This window comes from Moschus berezovskii, chromosome 10 (assembly GCF_049115385.1).
Source record: "Moschus berezovskii isolate FMDL1 chromosome 10, NW_MosBer_1.0, whole genome shotgun sequence".
In the NCBI taxonomy this organism is placed as follows: domain Eukaryota; kingdom Metazoa; phylum Chordata; class Mammalia; order Artiodactyla; family Moschidae; genus Moschus; species Moschus berezovskii.
The window spans coordinates 80473561-80498129 of NC_142469.1; the positions used below are offsets into that span (position 1 = coordinate 80473561).

Here is a 24569-nt window from a genome sequence, read left to right on the forward strand (position 1 = left end):
GAGATGGCCAAAGTATTGCAGTTTCAGCTTTAGCATCAGTCCTTCCAATGAACACCCAGGATCGATCTCCCTTAGAATGGACTGGTTGGATCTCCCTGCGGTACAAGGGACTCTCAAGAGTCTTCTCCAACACCACAGTTCAAAAGCATCAATTCTTCAGCGATCAGCTTTCTTCACAGTCCGACTCTCACATCCATACACGACCACGGGAAAAACCATAGCCTTGACTAGACGGACCTTTGTTGGCAAAGTAATGTCTCTGCTTTTTAATATATTATCAAGGTTGGTCATAACTTTCCTTCCAAGGAGTAAGCGTCTTTTAATTTCATGGCTGCAATCAGCATCTGCAGTGATTTTGGAGCCCAAAAAAATAAAGTCTGACACTGTTTCCACTGTTTTTCCATCTATTTCCCATGAAGTGATGGGACCAGATGCCATGATCTTTGTTTTCTGAATGTTGAGCTTCAAGCCAACCTTTTCACTCTCCTCTTTCACTTTCATCAAGAGGCTTTTGAGTTCCTCTTCACTTTCTGCCATAAGGGTAGTGTCATCTGCATATCTGAGATTATTGATATTTCTCCCAGCAATCTTGATTCCAGCTTGTGCTTCTTCCAGCCCAGCGTTCCTCATGATGTACTCTGCATATAAGTTAAATAAGCAAGGTGACAATATACAGCCTTGACGCACTCCTTTTCCTATTTGGAACCAGTCTGTTGTTCCATGTACAGTTCTGACTGTTGCTTCCTGACCTGCATACAGGTTTCTCAAGAGGCAGGTCAGGTGGTCTGGTAATGCTGAAGAAGCCGAAGTTGAACGGTTCTATGAAGACCTACAAGACCTTTTAGAACTAACACCCAAAAAAGATGTCCTTTTCATTATAGGGGACTGGAATGCAAAAGTAGGAAGTCAAGAAACACCTGGAGTAACAGGCAAATTTGGCCTTGGAGCACGGAATGAAGCAGGGCAAAAGAGAACGCACTGGTCATAGCAAACACCCTCTTCCAAAAACACAAGAGAAGACTCTACACGTGGACATCACCAGATGGTCAACACCCAAATCAGATTGATTATATTCTTTGCAGCCAAAGATGGAGAAGCTGTATACAGTTAGCAAAAACAAGACCAGGAGCTGACTGTGGCTCAGATCATGAACTCCTTATTGCCAAATTCAGACTTAAATTGAAGAAAGTAGGGAAAACCACTAGACCATTCAGGTATGACCTAAATCAAATCCCTTATGATTATACAATGGAAGTAAGAAATAGATATAAGGGTCTAGTTCTGAGAGATAGAGTGCCTGATGAACTCTGGATGGAGGTTCGTGACATTGTACAGGAGACAGGGACCAAGACCATCCCCATGGAAAAGAAATGCAAAAAAGCAAAATGGCTGTCTGAGGAGGTCTTACAAATAGCTGTGAAAAGAAGAGAAGCGAAAAGCAAAGGAGAAAAGGAAATATATAAGCATCTGAATGCAGAGTTCCAAAGAATAGCAAGGAGAGATAAGAAAGCCTTCCTCAGTGATCAATGCAAAGAAATAGAGGAAAACAACAGAATAGGAAAAACAAGAGACCTCTTCAAGAAAATTAGAGATTCCAAGGGAACATTTCATACAAAGATGAGCTCGATAAAGGACAGAGATGGTAGGGACCTAACAGAAGCAGAAGATATTAAGAAGAGGTGGCAAGAATACACAGAAGAACTGTACAAAAAAGATCTTCATGAGCAAGATAGTCACGATAACGTGATCACTGACCTAGAGCCAGACATCTTGGAATGTGAAGTCAAGTGGGCCTTAGAAAGCATCACTACGAACAAAGCTAGTGGTGGTGATGGAATTCCAGTTGAGCTATTTCAAATCTTGAAAGATGATGGGAGTTAGGAAGACATCAAAGAAAATGAAAGTGAAAACTGAAAGTCACTCAGTCACGTCCAACTCTTTGTGACCCATGGATTATAGCCTGCCAGACTCCTCTGTCCATGGAATACTCCAAGCCAGAATACTGGAGTGGATAGCCATTCCCTTCTCCAGGGAATCTTCCCTACCCAAGGATCGAACTCAGGTCTCCCACACTGCAGGTGGATTCTTTACCAGCTGAGCCACCAGGGAAGCCCAAGAATACTGGAGTGGGTAGCCTATCCCTTCTCCTGTGGATCTTCCCAACCCAAGAATTGAACCAGCAGATCTTCCCAACCCAAGAATTGAACCACCTACATTGCAGGTGGATTCTTTATCAGCTGAGCTACCAGGGAAGCCCTCAAGAAAATGAAATACTCCCCAAACCTAGTTTGGGAGGTTGAGACTATGGCGGGGGTTATCTCACAGCCCCTTTATTTTAGAACCACTGGCAATGATCTAGAAGAGAGAAATTGAGAGGACAAAGAGTTTGTAGGGTCTCATTCTGCGGAGGGTAAGAGGGTCCTGGAAACACGGAGGGCAACTGCCCAAAGTAGCAAGAAACAAAGCCGCAGGGGAAGAGACATGGCACAGGCTAAGTTACGCTCGATATAGACAGTGACTGAGGAAGAGGTACAAGAGGAGAGTGAGTAGTAAAACTGTTCAGTCAGTTCAGTTCAGTTCAGTCGCTCAGTCGTGTCCGACTCTTTGCGACCCCATGAATCACAGCACGCCAGGCCTCCCTGTCCATCACCAACTCCCGGAGTTCACTCAAACTCATGTCCATCGAGTTGGTGATGCCATCCAGCCATCTCATTCTCTATCATCCCCTTCTCCTCCCGCCCCCAACCTTTCCCATCATCAGAGTCTTTTCCAGTGAGTCAACTCGTCGCGTGAAGTGGCCAAAGTATTGGAGTTTCAGCTCTAGCATCTGTCCTTCCAATGAACACCCAGGATTGATCTCCTTTAGAATGGACTGGTTGGATCTCCTTGCAGTCCAAGGGTCTCTCAAGAGTCTTCTCCAGCACCACAGTTCAAAAGCATCAATTCTTCAGCAATCAGCTTTCTTCACAGTCCAACTCTCACACCCATTCATGATCACGGGAAAAACCATTGCCTTGACTAGATGGACCTTGATTGGCAAAGTAATGTCTCTGCTTTTTAATATACTATCAAGGTTGGTCATAACTTTCCTTCCAAGGAGTAAGCATCTTTTACAGACCTTCAATAACGTTAAGGTTTCACAGGTTCTTACAGGTCAAGAGAGATTCTGGAGGTTTTTTAGAATTCCTCTGTGTAGAACGTTTAGGGACTTTATTATTGGGAGTGCAATCTGTACTTGTGAGGAGACTCACGCTGTCTTTGCTGCTGTAATATCACTGGGGATTCCACTCACTTTCCTTTTTTTTTTTTAATGTTTTTAAAAAACCGTTTATTTATTTTTGGTTGCTCTGGGTCTTTATAGCTATGTGCTTGCTTTCTCCAGTTGAGGTAAGTAGGGGCTATTCTTCATTGTGGTGCACAGGCTCTACGCACACGAGCTTCAGCACCTGCGGCTCGGGGGCTCTAGAGCACGGGCTCTGGTAGTTGTGGCCCACTGGCTTAGCTGCCTCGTGGCATGTGGGCTCTTCCCAGACCAGGGATCGAACACGTGTCCCCTGCATTGGCAGGTAGATTCTCATCCACTGAACCACCAAGGAAGTTGTCCACTCACTTTCTTTGCAGGGCATCAAATAACACTTTTTTTTTTTTTTACAACTGACATCTTTTTCCTTTAAATATTTATAAGTTAATGAACCAAATTATGGAGAGAAAAAGAAATATCAGTGTCTGCACTGAGATTATGGGACACCAACAAGCACTTGAAGGCTTATTTACTTATAAGGTAAAATTTTGACTTCGTTCTCTTCAGATAAAGATAGAAAAGTTCAACTATTCCCTGAATTTTAAAGTGAATCAAGCATATAGTAATTTTTATCTATCTGATATAATAAATTAGAGATTTAATCAACTGTATTTTCTTTGATAAATGAATTACTAAAGTGAAAAATATGTAAATTGATTTTATTCCTTAGCATTAGTAAGAAGGTAATAATAATCATGATTTTATGCAATGATTTAGTGTATATTAACTAACTTTTAGGTAGCTGGAAAAATCTATACCACTGTCTACTATAAATTTGCTGTTGGACATCAACACAGTAATAAAATCATATAATTCCTATGTTTAAGAATAATATGGATATACTTTTGTTACAAGGAGAAGTAAACAGAAAATTTTCTTCTATATGAAGTGATTTTTAAAAATAGTGATACAGAGCATAATTAATCCAGGCTTTAATAAAGTCTACTTTGAAGATGAAGAGGGTAAATAAAAGTTAGGTATTTTGTAGAAAAAGGCACAAATGTACACCGAAGGCAACTTATTCACTGCCTACTATTTTCCTGATAGGTTGACAGAATTATCAATGTAAGATTTTGTGTGCATGTGTTTGGCTGGAAGAGGAACTACCATGGAGTTATCTGATGCTTCGGGGTTCTCTGTTCTTATTTTGGACTAGACAAGAAAACAGCTGTTGCTGAATATAACTGGAGTATGCAGTTCAGTTTGGAAGTCAGCTCTTCTGAATTAACCAAGTCTACTCTCTCTGATTCTATATGCTAAAGTAAAATTTTGAAAATAATTAAAGCACTTTTCTCTCATGAAGAGATAAGCTATGATGGATATTTTTTTTAACAATTATCTTGGAATAAGAAAATAACTATTATTCATTAAATGAGTTTTTAGAGAAAGACATAAATAAAACATCACAGTAATTTCTCCACATTCATAGAAATAATATAATACTCCTATGTGTAACTGTTACCATATGCCTGGCACTTACACAAAAACATAACTGGTTGTGCTAACATTGAAAATTTACTGAAATTAGAAGGTACTCTTTTATCATAGGTTTCATTTTTTAGAAATTAAAAAAAAGAAAACTAAGCACTTTCAGAAATTAAAAATAACCTGGGCATCTTAGGTATTAAAAAAAGATAACTGGATATTTCAGTATCTTGAAACTACAAAAAGAACAGAATTACCTGTGGTAATAAGAACAGATACCTAGATATTTTTATTAAAAAAATAAACTCAAAATGAACTAAAGACTTAAATGTAAGCCCTGAAACCATAAAACTCCTCAAAGAGAATACTGGCAGTAAACACTCTGATGTGCGTCTTAGTAATATTTTGGATCTGTTTCCTCAGGCAAGGACAACAAAAGCAAAAACTAACAAATGTACTACATGCTGAGTTGTATCTGACTCTGTGACTCTACGGACTGTACTTTTGTGACCCTATGAACTGTAGCCTACCAAGCTTCTCTCTCCATGGGATTTTCCAGGCAAGAATACTTGAGTGTGTTGCCATTTTATCCTCCAGGGGATCTTCCCCAACTAAGGGATCAAACCTATGTCTTCTTTATTGCACGTGGATTCCTTACCACCGAGCCACCTGGAAAGCCCTAACAAATGGTATTACATCTCACTAAAAAGCTTTTGCACAGTGAGGTAAACCACTAATAAAATGAAAAGGCAGCATCCTGAATGGGAGTAGACAGTTTGGTGATATATCCAATAGGGGGTTAATATTCAAAAGAACACATGCATCTTAATATCTAATAAACAAACAAACAATCCAACTGAAAAATAGGCAGAGGATCTGATCAAACATATTTCCAAAGAAGACATCCAGATGGCTAACGGGTACATGAAAAGATGCTCAATATCAGTTGTCATCAGAATAATGCAAATCAAAATCACAATGAGATATCACCTCACACCCGTCAGAATTGCTGTCCTCAAAAAGACAACAAATAGCAGGTGTTGGCAAGGATGCAGAGCAAAGGAAACCTCTGTACACTGCTAGTGGGAATGTAAATTTTTACAGCCACTGTGGCAAAACAGTAGGGGAGGTTCCTCGAAAAATTAAAAAGAGAACAACCATATAGTTCAGCAATTCCACTTTTGGGTATTTACCTGAAGAAAACACAAGCACGATTTCAAAAAAATGTATGTATCCCTATGTTCACTGCAGCATCATTTACAACAGCCAAGTTAGGAAGCAAGCTCAGTGTCCATTGATAGATGAATGGACAAAGATGATGTGGTATATATAATGGACATAAAAAGAATAAAATCTTGCCATTTGTGAAAACATGGATGGATCTAGAGGGTTTTATGCTAAGAGAAGTAAGTAAGATGGAGAAAGACAAATATCCTGTGATTTCACTTACATGTGGAATCTAAAAGACAAATGAACAAACAAACAGAAACAGGCTCAGATAGGTAGGGAACAAACTGTCGGGGGCAGGGGGATGGGCAAAATAGGCAAAGGGGATTAAGAAGTACAAAATTCCAGTTACGAAATAAGTAAATTACAGCACAAGGAATATAGTCAATAAGATTGTAATAATTTTATATAGTGACAGATGGTTACTAGATTTACTGTGGTGATCACTTCATAATATATTTAAATGTTGAATCACCATGTCACACGTCTGAAACTAACATTGTATGTCAACTATACTTCAAAAAAATTAATTAAAAAAGATGTCCAAGATATACTGGTGAAATAAAAATATTAAGTATGATCCTAGTTTCATCAAAACAAAGAACAGACACGAACAGACATGTGTTCATATATTCAGATAACATCTTTAACAGGATATGCAAGAAACAGAGTAAACATGAATGTCAGCAGGATAAAGGAATTTTATCTTTCATTTACACTATTCTCTATTGTTTGGATTTTTAAAGCTATGAGCATATATTACTTTTATAGTATAAATAAAAAATTTTACAAAAGGAACTTTAACAACAACTTTCCTCCACGAATACATGAATGATGTAGGTTAGTTCTTAGGCTAGCAAAAATAAAAAGCCTAAAAACAGTTCACAGTACAAACACAAATGGAAGTTGTCAGCACTTCTGTTTTCCCAAACCTCCTGAGTTGCTTTTCTCCCTGATAGCACGAATACTCTTCCTTCTATAAGATGTAAATTTACAGCACATGACAATGAAGATTTTCTGGAATGAACTTGAGAAAACATTCTCCTATAGCCCTGTGGTACATGTTAATTTGGGGAATCTCTGGCCATTTGTGGAGTGTAATGAACAAGACTCATCCTCTCCTCTTGCAGAGGAAAAGCCAAATGCTGCCATCACCTGCCAGCACTTCAATGAACCAGACGAAATGTTGGGAGGTATCCAGTGCACGGAGCGACACAACAGGTGTGTTCCACTTGGAAGGACTTAGAAGGCTTAGCAGCTGCCAAATGGCGTAATTTTACTGCTTATTCTATAGTTTGAATAGAAATAATTTAAAAAACCCAACTATTGAAGGGGTTTCTTTCCTTTTTTTCTTAAGAAGTACAGACAATATGATTCTAAAGGCTTCCACGTGAAGAAAGGGTACAATGAAACAAACATAAAAAGGGACGTAAAAATGCAGCGTGAGGGCTTCCCTGGTGGCTCAGTGGTAAAAAATCCACTTGCCCATGAAGGAGACATCGGTTAGATCCTTGATCCGGGAAGATCCCACATGCTGCAAAGCAACTAATCCCCTGTGCCACTACCATTGAGCTTGCACGCCAGAGCCTGGGAGCTGCAACTACTGAGCCCATGGGCCACAACTACTGAAGCCTACACACCGAAGAGCCCTTACTCCTCAACAAGCAAAGCCATCACAATGAGAAGCCTGCACACAGCAACTAGGGAGTAGCCCCTGCTCCTCACAGCTAGAGAAAAGCCCGTGTAGCAACGAAGACCCAGAACAGCCAATAAGTAAACATATAATATTAAAAAAAGCAATGTAATGCAAAACGTGGCTAGCTGTGCAGGTACCAGCTGTCTACCTGTGTTGCTGACTAGACGTGGAGGACAAAGGGTACTGGCCTGAGAGCATGGAGGTTGCTCTTCTACCAGCAAGGTTGTTCTGAATGAACTCCTTATAACCTTTCTGGATCTATCTTGATTTCCTCATCTACAAAAAGGAGCTGACTAGAATCACCAGGGTTGATCTCTAAGGTTCCTTCCATGTCACTAATTCTATAGTTCTATGAACTTAGGACCCACTCTCCAACTCGCCCCCAATTCTAGTCGCTTATCAGAGATCACACTTTTCATGTCCTTTTTTCTTTTTAAGAAAAAACTTATCTCGTATATGATAATAAAAATAAAACTTGCACATGAAATTAAACATCTGATAGAATTTGTGGTAGGTTTATAAGGCAGGATCTTGATAAAATCAAACCATACATACTCTGATAAAGAAACTAAACTGAAGAAATGCAACTATGCCAGGTGCTAAGGAAGCCCAGTTACACATTTCTCAAGGGCTGGCTGTTTGCGTCACGACGCGAGAGTATACCCAAGGCATTTTGGTTACCTGGGACAGCATTAGTGTTTCCCGGGGACTTCTCACATAAGCTTAGATCATTCTTTATACTTTCTCCAAAAGGGACGTAAAACAGTGTCTAACTATTCATGTGGTATATTCCATACGTGAAGACAAATACATATATGTAAGATTCTAGTGGCTCAGATGGTAAAGCGACTGCCTGTAATGCGGGAGACCTGGGTTCAATCCCTGGGTTGGGACAATACCCCGGAGAAGGACATGGCAATCTACTCCAATACTCTTGCCTGGAAAATTCCATGGATTGAGGAGCCTGGTAGGCTACAGTCCATGGGGTCGCAAAGAGTTGGACACGACTGAGCGACTTCACTGGTTGGTTGGTAGTCTAATACGTGGATTCAGATAAAGTAGATCAAATTATGTTCTTCAACAAAAGAAATCCTTGTATCTTAAGCCTTAAAGCCTTATTTGAGCTCCATCTTCTCCATGAGGATTTTTCTCCTTCTTTCCCTAAATGTATTCCTAGCCTCAAACACATCCTTACTCTACCTATTTATGTTTTTTTAAATGCTTTACGTACACATCCACAAGTTCTTCAGATCTACCAGAATTAAGGTTTGGGCAGCAGTGGGGTAGCCTGAAGCAGACCTCAAGGGTCAAGTGGGGTATCTGAAGAACTGTCTGTTGGGATGTAATATAAAGGTCTATTTCAAGCATGAAGATCAGTGTGAGAAGACAAGGCACACAAAATTTAAAAAATCAATTACAGTCTAGACTGAAACTACGGTGCAGCAAGCTCTGCTGCACAGGCAGTGAGAACTGGGGAGTCTTAGAGGCAGGGAAGAGGTCTCCTTCCATAGCAGCACAGGCGCCTCAGGAGGAGGCAGCCACTGAGACACTGACGGAGTTCCCTGTAACCCCTCTGGCTGAGGGAGAAGTAGCTCAAGGTTACTGGAGAGGAACACACTAAGGCGGGTTCAGTGTCAAAGTTCAGCCTGAGGCACAGGTGGGAATACCAGTAAGCCAACACAAGGAAAGGCCGTGTCTTTCAAAGCATCTCACCCAGTTCCTGACACAGAATACAAATCTTGTTAGTTGTTACGATGACTCCATGCCGATGTCATAAATGCTTTCATTGCACGTATGTCTTTAGGTTAAATTTATATTAGCATCTTTCTAAATTCTCAAATATGGTGAATTCTAAACAATGGATACTGTTACGCACGTGACATCTGCCCATAGCCAAATTCCATGCCCATCCTTTCAACTGTATCCACTGTAGTTCCCATACTATTATAGGCAACCATTGCCATAAATCCTTGCTGGATTTGTAACTGGAGTTTTACCAAGAATTGTGTTTCAATTCTCTGCAGCATAAGCTGTTCATTCACACATAAGCCAACCATGAACCACGGGGGCTGGAGTTAACAGTGCCCTCCTCTTAGCTCTCTGCTGCTGATTTTCAGCTGTTATGTTATACCTTAAGAGCACTCGTCCTTGGATACCTTGACATCTGGCTATAACATCCTCTCTGTATCTTTGCAGCTTTTACCTTCAGACTTGTGGTCACTTTCACACAATGGTTCTCAATGTTGGTTGTACATTAAAATCACCTGGAAAGTTTCTGCAATCTACCCATGCCAAGGCCCTATTCCAGCCCAATTAAATCAATCTGTGGATGTGAACACAGGCATTTTTTTTTTTAAATTTCTCAGGTGACTTTAATGTGAAGCCAAGGTTGAAACATCTGCTTTACACAAGAATTAAGAACTTCAGCTCCTGGTTCACCTGTGTCCTCTTCCTCCCAATTCTTGTAACTGTCCTGGAATTTTAATGCCCAAGAGAACAACCTGCCCAACCAATAACTAATTCCTTGCTTGACCAGCTCAATTCTATTGACATGTCCTTCAATTTCACTCCAGCTCTTATACACAACTCTGTGGATTTATCATAACTTTGAGCTGCCTGGCATCTGATATATTAAATAAGCAAGAGAACTTCTGGATTTACAGGTCATTATTTCAGTTGGTTAATTCCTTTCCTGTTTAACACTATGCTGCCACTGGAGTGTGGGTGGCTTGCTACAACCTTGCTAAGTCTGCCAGTATCCTCTCAATTCCACGTCCTTTCTGATCTGGCTGATCCTCCGTGGTGGGTCACTCCTGTGACTGCTTGACCAATGCTATCAAGTCTCTTCTCCTCTTGTTCTCTGTCACACCCACAAAACTTCCAGTTATGCATCGGACCAAATCTGCCTTCTCCACTGCCAGGCGTAGATGCTGAGGATTACTGAGGGAAAACCCAACAACACAGAAAGATGCCACCAAGGCTTTTACGGTATTCAAACAGTAGCTCTCAGAACTACTCAGGAATCTCTTTATTTGTCCCCAGTGAGCCCTGCTTCTGCTGTCCTTACAGGTATTCTCACAGTCACTATTCTTCCTGTCTCACTCCTATGACCCTCACATTGGAAGCAGACCCTCCTTCCTGTTTTGGAGAACATGGAGATTATTCTCAATTTCTAAGCTTCCATGCTATCAACTTACCTGTATCCTCTTTTATGTTTACCTGTTTTAGAGGGGTAATCTCTATGCTCAGCACGGCCAGACAACATTCCTTTATGGAGGGGGCTGTCCTGGGGATGCTATGATGTTTAGCCAGATCTGTGACCCCCACCCACTAGACGTCAGTAGAACCCCTGACCTTGCTGATATTTGCAGAAATTTCTCCAAGCATTGCCAGATGTGTCCTGGGAGGCAAGAATCACCCTCGGTGGAGAACCATTGCTCTAAGCCAAGACTAATCTATCAACCTGTCTTTCCAGTGGAAAGCTCCTGCTTCTGCTAAGATCCATGTGTGCTTTATCTGCCTTCAACGTGAACCTGTCCCCTTGGCTTTGACAACTCAGGATATGATTTTATGTCATTCCGGTATTTAGAAAGTCATTCCTGGAACCAGGTCATCCTTCCAGCCACCATTTGACTTTTGTTTTCCTCAAGTGAAGCTCTGGGAATGTCCTCCACAGGTTCACTTGCGGAGGCCTGTTCTATTCATCAATCCTCATCACAGTAGTGTGAGTCCCTGACACTAGTGCTCACGTGCCAGGTCCTTGGTGACCACATGCTGAGACCCGACCTGACCGGCTGTTTCTGACACTCTTGACTGTACCCTCCTTGAACCTCTCTTTTCCCCTGGCTTCCAGGCCACTTCTTTTTTCCCCTTCTTTCCCCTTTGATTATTTTTTCTTAATCTTCTTCTCTTCACCTGTGAAGTGAAAGTCGCTCAGTCGTGTCCAACTCTTTGCGACCCCATGGACTATACAGTCCATGAAATTCTCCAGGCCAGAATACTGTAGTGGGTAGCCTTTCCCTTCTCCAGGGGATCGTCCCAACCCAGGGATCAAACCCAGGTCTCCCACATTGCAGGCAGATTCTTTACCAGCTGAGCCACAAGGGAAGCCCTTCACATGACTGTCCCTTAAATCCTAGTTAGTGTTCAACTGGGATTCTGTCCTTGGCTGCCTTCTCTCAGAACTCTTTGCTCTATTCTCTTTCCTTTATTACAAACTTCAACTTTCTTCATATAATTCAATGAATACATTAATTCCCTCATTTTATTCTGAAGCTCTACAGTCTCTCAAATTCCAGTCCTGAATTAATAGCTCCCCAGTGAGTATTTCTATCTGGGAGACCTAGAGACACCACTAAGAAATAAAAAAAAAAAAAAGAAATCAAGGTATCTATTACAACTCATCACATCCTACTCCCAACATTCCCTTTCTCTATCTCCCCAAATTCTCCTTATTCCTTTATTATTTCTGTGGTACCAATATCCATGAAGCTGTATAATAAGCCTTAGCATAATCCTAGATTCCAACTTAATTAATCATATCTAATCAATCATAAAATCCTGCCAATTTTACCTTATGACACCTCCCCTCCATCTCTAGTAGTTCAGGTTTTTATATACTTTTTTCAATGGCTTCTTCACCAATTTCCCAGCTCCCTCTAATCCAACCACCATGCTGCCACCAGAATGGTATTTTTCTCCTGTAAATCTGTACATGTCACTCCTTCTCCAGGGAATCCCCTCTGTCTGAAGGCTACAGTTTAAGCATCTGAGCAGAGCATGCCAGGCCTGGCTCCTCTATTTCACTTACCCTTCTTTCCATCAGGCCCTGTGCTCCCTACACACAACCAACCATCCCATACCATACCTTACCCAAACTTTTCCCTCTGCTAGAATGTTTTTTCTAAGATCATTTACCTAGCACATCCTTTTTCATCCTATAAGCCTCAGCTCAAGCCTGACTTCCTCCGGGAACTCTTCCTGGACTCCCTAGGGCATATTTAGAGGATTAGATCTTCATTATAGCTCCCACCATAGTCTGCTGAAATCGCCTGCTTGCAGAGGTCTCACCCATCAGCCTGTAGGCTCCTCAAGGGCAGGTGCCTTGGCTACTCAATCTTGTTTCAGTGAGGACTGAAGCGTGCTTAGCACAGAAGTAAGCACTCAACAAATACGAATGAATGGCAGAAAAATACATGACAGGTTCAACTGTCAGAAAGCCTATCATGACATGGCATTCGTTTATATATATGTATATTATATATATAAATATATATGTACATGCCTGCCAGTTTATGGAGTCAAAAGGAACCAAAGTTACTCAGCCTATGGAAAGAGTTAATGTCACATAATAAGTTAAATAAGTAATATATACAGTGGTACAGTGCTTATAAACTTTTCTACCAAAGCACTACCAGCATCAGAATTCTGCCTGATATCCTTAAGGAGTTGATCGCACAGGCTAAAAAATCATGACATTTCTCTGGCTGATTGTATATCCATATTTATTTTAACCTGAAAACATTTAGAATTACTAACAAGTAAGAGGGGTCGCAAAGAGTCGGACACGACTGAGCGACTGAACTGAACTGAACTGAAGAGGAATGCTCTAGAAAGACAGAGCATCTTTATTCTGTGGGCCCCAATGCTTTTTTTAGCATAAATGTGGACCCCTCAGGTGAGGCTGCTGACAGTGTCAGTATCACAGTTACAGAAATAAGCATTGAGTGGAAATAGCATGACAATGAAAGTTACAAGTTCCACTTTGGACTCGCATCCTATCACTTGGGCTGTGACTTGGGTGTCTACTTTAATCTCTCTGAGCCTCCTCAGTTTCCTTATCTGGAAAATGGCTATAATAAAGATTTGCCTTATATATTTCATAATGTTGGTGGCAAGGTATGAATAAATAATAATATAAACAATAAAGGGTATAAGCATGAAAAATGAAGTAGTATTTCATCAAGAGAGGGCGAAAATCAAAGTACATGGAATACGTATACTCGAAAACATTTACCTTCTGCAGAACTGGAAAAGCTTTTTCCATTTTGGCTTTCTCCTTAGGGGTTAAAGGAGGGGACCGCTCCTTTACCTCCGGAGGCAATTCTCGATAGAGTGCTAGAATGGAACAAAGAATTCACATCATCAAATTGAGGAGCGCTGTTCCATGGGGGCAAAACGACAATGGAGCGGAGCAGACATGCAAATAAAGACACTGCTATTCATTTCCTTGGTGTCACAATAAGCCGACCCAGCACTTATCATTAAGGCGATTCACAGTCTTTGTTATCCAAAGAGCACAACTTATGATCGGCAAGTCTTGATCGGCAGGTTTCAGAAATGTAGGAAGTCTCATTTTTACTGACTATGTATGCGGTCATGCAGCTGCTTATTTCATTTTATCTTAATACACATTTACCGAAAACCTGCTGTATGCAAGATCATTGGCCGGGTACTGCTGGAGGAGATCTGAAGATGACCAAGGACAGTCTTTGCTCTCAAGGAGCTTACCATCTAGTCAGAGACAGATGTGTTCACAATGAACTGCAATATACAACAGAGTGTGATAGTGTTCTGAAAAGAGACAGTAACAAAGACAAGTTCTGATGTGGAGATGGTAAATGCTTAATGGAAAAAGTGTCAGGTTTGTCAGACTATAGGTAGGATTTTGCCAGGTGGAGGTGGATTAAGGATAATTTGCAAATATGGTATGACATGGGACTGGGACTATGTATGACACAGAATCTACTCATAGTGTTGGGTCTAAGGTTCTTATAATCTAAGGTTGTAATCTATATAATCCACTTATACGCATGGTATTGAATCTAAATAGTTACGTGGGAATTTTAAAAGGCTAAAAAGGAAATCTGTTTTGGTTAAATGACGGGCAGCTCTGAATTGAGAGAAAGAGTTCAAAATTGAACCAGAATTGAACCTGATCAAAATTCTAAAATTATGAGCTACATTAATGGGCTTTATGTAAGGGTTGATTTTATTATAGGTTTGTCTCTTACTGGAAAGGATGTGAGATGTGATTAATGGAGGCTGATCTAATTTCCCTTTCCAGTGGCTTAAGATACAAGGGAAATGTCCTTTGTGATAACAAGGTACCAATGTCTTCTATTATATCATTCTCTTATTGGACAGGGCTTTCAACTGAATGGTTGAAAGAGGTTATGTGTGCATGTACACACACATACACACACACGCTCCCTCAGAGCATTTGCTTTGTGTAACTGGTTTTGGATAAAGGAGAATTTCTCCTACTATTTTCAGAGTGGAATATGCTGCTGACAGTCATTTTTCCTCAAATGTTAAAACTGGGCAGGTGAGTTTTTGTTACATTCAGGTAAAAAGCAGGATGAAAGGAAAGGAAAAGAACGCCTGATGAATTGAGAATTCAGTCATATTCTCAGGTTTTCTGAAAACTTTTTGCTTGTTCTGGCCTTTGCAAGCCTTTCTCAATGAACAATGACTAATGCCAAAAAAAAAACCCCATCAATTATTCTGGGGTACAATAAGGAATCACGGCATCAGAAGGACGTCCACTTCCTGAGACATGGAACTGCTTTCTGCATACAGCCACCAAGCATGGTCCCACTTTGGTTCTTATGGAAGAAAACAAAGTTTTATTGAATCTTTAATGCCCTGTGGATCAAATATCTATAGTTTTTCAATATTTGTAATCCTAAGAGGTTATTTCTGCAAACTAACTAGATTCTAAAGTGAGCATCTAATACCCTCCTGCCTGGATATACACAATCGTTTTATACAATCAAGTGAAAAAATACTTTAAATGTTTCCACTTGTATCTGGAAGAAATAACTGATTATAATATCTAGTTAAAATGAAAGATATTCTCCAGAGTGGCTAAGACTTCGCAGGAAGCTCTTCAAAACAGCAGCTACCCCTGCAGAATTCCAGCTGCTGGTCTGGTGGGAAGCCATCATTGGGAGGGGAGGGGAGCCACCTGGATGTCCAAGATGACCGGGAAGTGTGAAGTGCTGAGTGTAGGGGAGAGGCCTGGGAATTAACCTGTCTCCAGATTTCTTCCTTCCATGCTGCCTTAACTTTTCTCCAGTCTGCATACTCCTTTAAAAACAGAAGTATATTTCAGATGGAGTTTAAGAGTCATTAGCTGTTTAATGCTCAGAGAAAAAGAATTAAAATCACGGCACAAAGGAAATTAAGAATTTTTTTTATGAGAGAGAAAAGGAGAAGGCAATGGCACCCCACTCGAGTATTCTTGCCTGGAAAATCCCATGGATGGAGGAGCCTGGTAGGCTGCAGTCCATGGGGTCGCTAACAGTCAGATACGACTGAGTGATTCCACTTTCACTTTTCACTTTCATGCACTGGAGAAGGAAATGGCAACCCACTCCAGTGTTCTTGCCTGGAGAATCCCGGGATGGGGGAGCCTGGTGGGCTGCCGTCTATGGGGTCGCACAGAGTCAGACACGACTGCAGTGACTTAGCAGCAGCACTTTGGAGGGGAGGAGTTTGCCGAAAGCTGCAGATAAACAAGGGAGGGGAAGGAGCTACAGTGAGATTCAGGGCTCTTGAGGAGGGAGCCATGGGAAGGGCTGGGCGCAGACTTGGAAGGTGGTGCCCCAAGAGAAACAATTCTATCTAGGCTTAGCCCCCAGCACCCAGGATTCACTGAAGAAATTCTTCCTCCTTTCCTTTATTTCTTTTACTTTAAAAATTTAGAACTGAGGTTAAAAATCAATAGTGCTTTTGTTCAACCATAGTTTGGACTGAATGGAGTTTCATAGACTAGCCCCAAACCAACTATTATTTTAATAATTACTTTTTAGAAACAAAAGACTTGGTAAACATTCAAAATGGAGAGTGTTCTCTTGGCTGCCTCTACTCTATTTTTAATTAACAGAACTATATGATTTTAGTGTTTCTGGAAGAAAGCTTAGAGATGATGGAGCTCGACTTCCTCGTTCTGTGGGAAGAAACGGAGGCATGGCAGTCTTAGCTGTGATGTCAGGATTAGCGCTCAGTTCTCCTGACCCCTGAGCATTCTGCTTTTCCTACCCCACAGTGAGTTGACAACCGATGGGACGTATTTTTTTGAAGAAGCGCTACTATGCTCTCCCCTTGCTTCATAGTCTTTACCCTTTGTTTTCAAGCTGTCTGTGTTACTTCTATTTTCTTCTCTCAAGGCCTGGCAGCAAATCTACAGCTTTCAGAAACTTGGATTTAGAATTTCTTCTCCAGCTCATTTCTTCTTCCTTTCACAAATGAGGGCTTAATTTACTTGAGAATGGAACAATCTATTGCAGCCCCCCCTGTTTTTTTTGAGCAGGTGCCAGTTAAGCCTGGGGATAGAATGTAAAAAGAATGGGAGCTGAGGAACTAGAGGTTCTTAGGAGCCTGTCAACCTAGAGGTGGCAGGAGGAAGGGTGACATCAGTGTGTGTGCAGCAGGTGGCCCGGAAAAGGGGAGATGGGCAGGTCCCCTGGGATGCGAAGTCCATGAAGCCGGCATTCCAATCTCAGAATGTCATAGCTTTTGAGTGTACTAATGCCCCCCTCTCTTTTTTTTTTGCAACATGAGAATGAAGAGCAATACCCCATTGGTAAATATATGCAAAAGTAACAAGACAGCAAGTTAAAGAGCAGAAGATGATAAAATCTGGGACTATCAGTTATACCATATTAGTAAACCAGGAAGGGAGCATAAAACTTACTTTCACTAGCCACATGATTAGCTGGAAAATAACCTTCCTGTCCCTTTCCTATGCTGCCATACCACCAGTCTTCATTATCTTTGAAAAACACTCGGATAATGTCTCCGCGATGGATGGTTAGTTCATCTGATCGATTCGCTGTGTAGTCATAAAGAGTCACTACCTAAGGGAGAGATAAGACCACCACAGCTTTATCACAACTGTACCACAGAGAAAACCCCCAACATTCACTTCCTCTTGCAGAAGAGCAGCTGAAACCAAAGCAGTACTTTGGTGAGTCTGAGGCTGTCTCAAGGTTTGCTAATGGGATCAGGGGTGGTGGGAACACAGCAGGAGAAGCAAGATAAAAGGCTGTGGGATTGAGAAATGGTTACGAGCATTCAATACACTAAGATTAGCTTCAAAATAGCAGATGTTAATTTTTTTTAAGTAAATTACTTTTGAAGCAAATAAAAAAAAGAAGCTCACACATCATTCACTGTTAGAATTGTTTCATTCTACTTTTGGTCCCATTCCCTGTGCTAAGCAGAGGCATCAGAAAAAAAAAAATCTCCAGAAGGTCAACACTTCTATAAAATAGGAAAAATGCAATGGAACAATCAGATTACATACTTTCATTGTGATCATTTGGGTTTACTGTCAATGTATCTTTTTGTGATGTATTTCCATACAAAAACCATTTTTTTCTGGTATTTTATATCAACAATCTAAATCTACCTTTAAAAACACCTTGATAAGCTTATTTTCAAGAGACACAAATTTAAAAGGAAAGGCCTTCCTATGAGAACCCTCTTTCTCTGTTATGTTATAGTAGCCACTAGATTTGATTCTTTTTTCTTTTGAAAACACCAAATACAAAATGAATGGCTGCAGAGGCATCTACAAATCCCTTATAGCAGTTACAAGAAGGAAGCAAACCTCAACCCACTTCAGACATGATGCAGTGTATAAAGTAGGACATAATATAATATAAAGAATAGACTACTTCCACTTTTTTCCCTATGCAAATAGAATTTGGAAACTTATAGGCTATACAACTATAATGTAATGGAAAACTATCATTATGACCCTCTGCATTTAGGTTGAGTACTGATTTATTCACCTAACAAGTATTTACTGAAATCCTAATGTGCCTGGTTCTGTGTTAGGGATTGAACGTATAGTGATAAATAGGATAACTTCGAGAAGGGGTACCTTGCTTAGGCTTTGCTGGGGAATGAGAGATAATCAGGAAATAGCCAGATGAAAAGATGGAAAAGTATGTCCCAGGCACTGCACCCCATGTGTGAGAGTCCAGGGAACAGAAACCCCAAATAGTTCAATATGGTGGAAGTCCGGCATTAGAGGGAAGAATCTGGATAGAAGGTGGGAAAGCCAAGGCTTCGGGAGTAGGTAGGTGCCAGATCATACATGCTGGAAGGTTCAGACTTACAGTATGGGCCATGGGAAACTAGGAATTCCATAACAGCTTATAAAACTCTTTGTGGTGGCTTTAATTAATTTAAAATATTTATTAACATATTAACCAGAAGATTTTAATGGATACATTTGGAATTGACTGTTGTCACTATACAATATAAGGGCAGTAATGATATACAATGCAAGGGCAGTAATGATAATTAAATTAAATGGTAAAAATACAATTCCTATTGTACTGCTTAGCATAAGCCCTAGTTTACAACCTGTAATGTAGGATATTGTTTAAAGTTGACAAGTCTTTTGTAACTTTCAGTATATTGATGCCAACTCACTCATGTACAAGTAGGACTTTTAATTTTTTCCTCCATTCTTCCTTCTCCAAACCTCTTCTCCTGAATTCTCCTGTGTTGCCCTATCACAGAAGAGGAAAGCTAATTAAAATGTGCCTGCCATGTTCTGGGTCCCTTGCTAGCTGCTTATGTGAATTTTCTTACTCAACCTTTGTGACAATCCTGTTGAGGGCAGAAAGTCTTATTTCAGTTTCATAAATGAGAAATTTGATATAAAGAGAAATTTAGTAACTTGCTTAAAGTGAACTGGTAAGTTGTAGAATCGGGATTTAAACTCAGGTTTTTTTCTTTCATATTTTTTTTTTAAATGAAATACACATATAAGCCATATTTGTCTAGTATCGAACATGGGAAAGCAGCAGCAGAGGAAGGGATGAGGCACATGATACCCTAATCACTCACGAGAGATAAGGCACATTTTTGGACAGCAGCACATGGGCAGTCGGCTGTGCTGAGAAGACTGACTCCCTGGGTCACCTGCAGGCCCACTGTGCCCCTTTCATGACACCTGAGACCCCGTCCCAGAACCCGCCTGGGGATTTGTTCCTATTATTCTTCATCCTGACACGCCTGTAGAAAGAGGAAGAGATACCATGAGCACACGTGCACTGAGAAAAGGCCCCTTGAGGAGACAGCGAAAAGGTGGCCGTCTGCACTGCAAGGAGAGAGGCAAGGAGGAACCAGCCTGGCCCGCTACTGGATCTTGGACTTCCAGCCTCTAGATCTGTGAGCAAACACATTTTTGTTGTTGAAGTACCCTGTCTATGCTACAGCTGTTACAGCAGCTCTGGCCAACTAAAACAGAAGACAGTCTCACAAGCTGATGATGTCAAGCGAATCACGAGTTACCAACCTCTTATGGGATTGCAAACTGGCAGCACCTCACTGGCACCCAGCTAACGGCACTGTGTTCCACACCCTTACAATCTATCTCCTGGTGTAGAAACAATGTCCTCATCACTAAACTCCACAACTGCCACCCTTAGGACAGAGACTACATTCCCCAAAGCTGCCCTGTTTTGTCACACCATTACTGACATTTAGGAGAAAAATTGCTGTCCACTGAGAACTCAGTGTGTTTCACATGCCAACAGCCCACATGTGGGCGGCAGTGGAGTTATAATATGACCATTCTATCATCATGCTGAAGACATGCAATGAAAGCCACGTGGATCGTGAGAGCCTGCTTGTATTCCAGTGTGGTTTTTTCTTCCAGAAATATTTGTTTTTATTTACTTATTTGGCTGTGCCAGGTCTCAGCTGCAGCAGGCAGGATCTTTTAGCTGCAGCAGGTGGGATCTAGATCTCTGGCCAGGGATTGAACCCAGGCCCCCTGCATTGGGAGTGCAGAGTCTTAGCCACTGTACCACCAATGAAGTCCCACTGTGTGCTTTTATCATTATCTTCTCATTTGAAGATCACTTACTCTCTTCTGAGGCTTCCCTGGTGGCTCAGACAGTGAAGAATCTGCCTGCAGTGTGGGAGACACGGGTTTGATCCCTGGGTTGGGGAAATTCCCTCAGAGGAGGAAATGGCAACCCACTCCAGCATTTTTGTCTGGAGAATTCCATGGACAGAGGGCTACAGTCCATGGGGTCACAAAGTGTTGGATACAACTGAACAACTAACACTTTCGCTACTTTCACTACTACTCTCTTCTGAACATCACAGTGTAAACAGTAAACTTTGCTTCTTTTAATTTGGCAGTGGCTTCGGCAGAAGTCATGTCTTCCCCATCTCCAATTAGATTTCATTGTCATCTCACTGTTTTAGGATAAAGTGAAGCCATACTGGGAGCTTTTTTCTCCAAGCATTGGAAGACACAATTTCACGCAGTTTTGTCATGAATGAATACTATTTCTATTTTCTTCTTATTTTGGTAGGTCTTGTCACAGATAATCTGTTCTGATCACTCTCTTGAAAAGTATCTTCTATAATGTACCATTTTGTGCATATGGTAGTCTGCACATAGGTGTGACAAAATATCATTCTTCAGTCATGTTGGACTCTTTGCGATCCTATGGATTGTAGCCCATCAGGCTTGTCTGTCCATGGGGATTCTCCAGGCAATAACACTGGATGGGTTGCCATGCCCTCCTCCAGGGGATCTTCCTGGTCCAGTGACTGAAGCCTGCATCTCTTATATCTCCTGCATTGGCAAGAGGGTTCTTTACCACTGGGAAACCCCTCACTCCTCAGTACTATGACCCAAATCTTGAACTGATAAAATCTTTGTGAAATTATCTTGACTTATGAAATCTTTTAGCAATCTTTCTTTTTTGACAGAAATTTTAAAATATGTGTTTATGTGCTCATATTGGTTAAGACAGATCTAGGAAATAAAATCTTCCACAAAATCCACTTAGTCACATTTTGACCATTATTGACATATTTGAAACAGAGTTCCCTCCCTTACTTAAAGCTTGCTGAGTTGCTTGGGCATAATCACTCATGGCAGAAGGGTCATTGGCAAGCTTTTTTTTTTTTGGACATATTTCTCAGACTTTTTAGCAGTGCTTGCCAGATACTATATCTTGGTTTGGGCAGAGTCTGCTTATGCTAGTCTGCATAAGACATTTAAGTGAATTCCTCTTTGCATTATCTTCTGCGAGCTTTTTCATTAAAATAGTTGTCTCTGAAGACTTCTCAATGGATACCACTGTGCTGAAGGAACATTAACCAGTATTTCTCAACAGCCAATGCTCCTTGCAATGTTATCTGTGATGCAATCCAAAAATTAATACTCACAATGACCTCATCATGCAAGCAGCTAAGTTACGTTGAATAAATCATACACTTGAGCACTTTCTCCTCCAACGCTGCTTCTGCGGGTCCATAATTGTCAAGGAGTTTCTTCGTGCCAGACTGCAGCCAATGAGGCACCTCTTCCCTTTGCTTCTTACTTGCTACCTTGATTTTAGAATCCTGCCCTTCAGACCAGTGGAAGAATAAATTTTTCTTGTTTAAAACCACACCATGTTCATGGTAATTTGACACAACAGTCCTGGAAAACTAATGTGTATGTAGCTTACTGTGGTGAATGCTGGATTTTCTTGTATTCTTTTAAAGAGTGTCAGACGTTTTTCTGGCAGGTAGTGACCTGAGATTGGTTTGACCCTTTTCAGGTTTGTTTTCAAGTTTTGTTAGAGCATATTCAGGAAGACTTTTCTCTAGGGCTCAATAAACTCCACTACCAAGGTGTGATTCTCCTGGTAATTCTCCCTGATGCCCCACATATTTGGAGACTTTTCCATCTGGCTGGCAGGACTAACTATTCTCTTTCTGTTGGGTAGCCTACTCATTTCTGACGGTTCTTTCCTTATGGAGTTTTTCCCCATGCAGATGTAGATCAGTACTCAGCCAAAGACTTATTAAGGGCACTTCTTCTGGTTATTGGCAGCATTATTATTAATATAAAATGAAACAAAAAGAGACACCCCAGTAACTATTTTATTTTTCTTGACAGAAGCCTTGTTACAGTATTTAATGCACATTAATTAAAATGTGTACATTTTTAGTTTTCATGATAAATGCAATTGGGACTTTATTACACTTGGTATTCTTAAAGAAAGCATATCAGGTGTTAAAAATATTTAGGTTACACTTCTGGCTCAAGTGAAGATTAAACTGTTATTCTTCTTTGATCTTATATATTGTTTCCTCTGGGATGTCCATCTCTTGTAGGCCTGGAGTGACCTTTGGCTACGTGGATGGCCTTGTTATTTCACCACTCTGTATATACTAAAATAGAAAGCAACTTACATACAAGAACAGTAATTGGAGCAAAGGGAGAAGATGCTTCTTTGTGTAGATTCCAGAAGGACTATGCAAAAGTATGGATGGTGTAAGCCAGGTCGTTATCTTTGTAACACTGCTTTCCACCTAGTTACATGAGGTGATTGTAGCTTTTTAACTAGGAAACTCCTGAGAGACAGTACTTTCTAGTTGAAATAAAGTATTTAGAATAGATTGTGGCTTTAGATGGGTTTGCTGCTTCTTCAGTTTTTAGGGAAACATTCTTAATGAGTTTTACAGAATTCTGACAAAAGGGTTTTTTAATAATCTCAAATTTTAAACTGCTTCATTATATACAAGAGGTCTGAGGATAGCTGTAGCATTTCATATGCTTTCTGAGAGAAAAGGACTGTTTTCTTGGCCACTGGAAATGTTTCTTATGAAATGAAACAATTTATACATCTTGAACTTTTTTTTTACTGGGTGTTTCTTTGAAGTTAAAATGGCTGATAGCTCACTAAACACTTCAATCCCCGATGTGTTAAAGTTGAACATTCCACATAGCCAGTGTGCTCCCATTTCTTTTTCTAGTTTTCACCCTTATTCCAGACACAAGTTTTTCTTTCATATCTTTGCCTTGTTTGGGGATCACCTTGGAGATCTGAGTTCCTATTAATATAGCAAGTATATTTAGCATGTATTACTTAAGTTCTGTTACCCACTCCTCTTTCACATTTTGAAATAAGGCTACATTTACCACAGAGAAGCACACAAGGAGAACATCAGTCATCGGATAAGATAAAAGCCTCAGATGATCAGTCTTGTCTGTTCTTAGTCTTCCTGTTTGGCCTAGCTGTCGCCTATGGTGACGCTGACTGCGTACTAGTTGAAGACGGCAGGCACGTAATTCTCCAGGAAGATGCTGTGGGCACAGTTCCTATATAGGTACGTCTTGCCCACTGCCCAGTCGCCAGTCACTACACACCTGAGAATCACTGCCCTGGCCCATGAGCCATACTGGGCATGGTCCCCTTACCTCTACCAGTCCCCTCACTGGGTGTGCATGCCTGCTGCCTCCCAGTAGTTAACAAGTGAAATTAAACTTTAAGAAAGTCTCATTTCTCAATTATGACAAGGACTATTTGGTCTTTATTATTAAAACAGAATAAAAGAGCAGATTAAAAACTTTAGTAGAAAATAAAATTTAACAATAAATCCTCAATTGTACAGAAGTACATTACTAAACATTCAAATGATTCCTTTACTAATGGTGACACTGGGATTGTATTTTATTTCATGAGATAAATGGAAAAACATATAACCCTATTTCTAGCATCATGTGGTAGAAATATACACAGTCTCTTACAACTATTTCCATGAAGATATTAATAAAAAGAAACTAAAGTCCTGTTATTTTTAACTGATCTTATCTGGATAATAAGAAAGAAAGATTAGAGTGATTAAGAAAACAGATAAAAAAAGCAAATAATTACACAAAGTTTATTGTCTCTGTATAAAACTATCTGCTATATAATGCTAGTATATATAGACCTTAAATGCTTCATTAAACAGATAACTGAAAATATTTAATTTCTAATACCTTCTGGTAAAGGTTAATGGAAAAAATACTAAACTAGGAATCAAGATAGTGAGTTTTCAGTCCTGACTGGGCCTCCAAAGCTAAAACATACACAAAACACAAACTGGATGTGTGTA

At 40.5% G+C, this 24569-nt stretch overlaps 1 protein-coding gene and 1 pseudogene across 9 annotated transcripts in view; both read right to left on the minus strand.

Annotated features, from left to right (window-relative positions):
- AHI1 (Abelson helper integration site 1) overlaps positions 1-24569 on the minus strand; it is a 228815-nt gene that overhangs the window by 27532 nt on the left and 176714 nt on the right. For 5 of the 9 annotated variants that reach the window (XM_088840772.1, XM_088840771.1, XM_055433713.2 and 2 more), the window contains exons 23-24: positions 17350-17512; positions 13666-13766 (exon numbers count right to left, since the gene is read on the minus strand). In XM_088840772.1, coding sequence (XP_088696898.1) covers positions 13666-13766; positions 17350-17512 — 264 coding nt within the window. The remainder of the gene's footprint in view (positions 1-13665; positions 13767-17349; positions 17513-24569) is intronic. The other 4 variants (XR_016038442.1, XR_016038443.1, XR_016038441.1 and 1 more) reach the window with 1 other exon arrangement.
- On the minus strand, positions 21316-23869 carry LOC129561229 (rho-related GTP-binding protein RhoQ pseudogene; annotated as a pseudogene).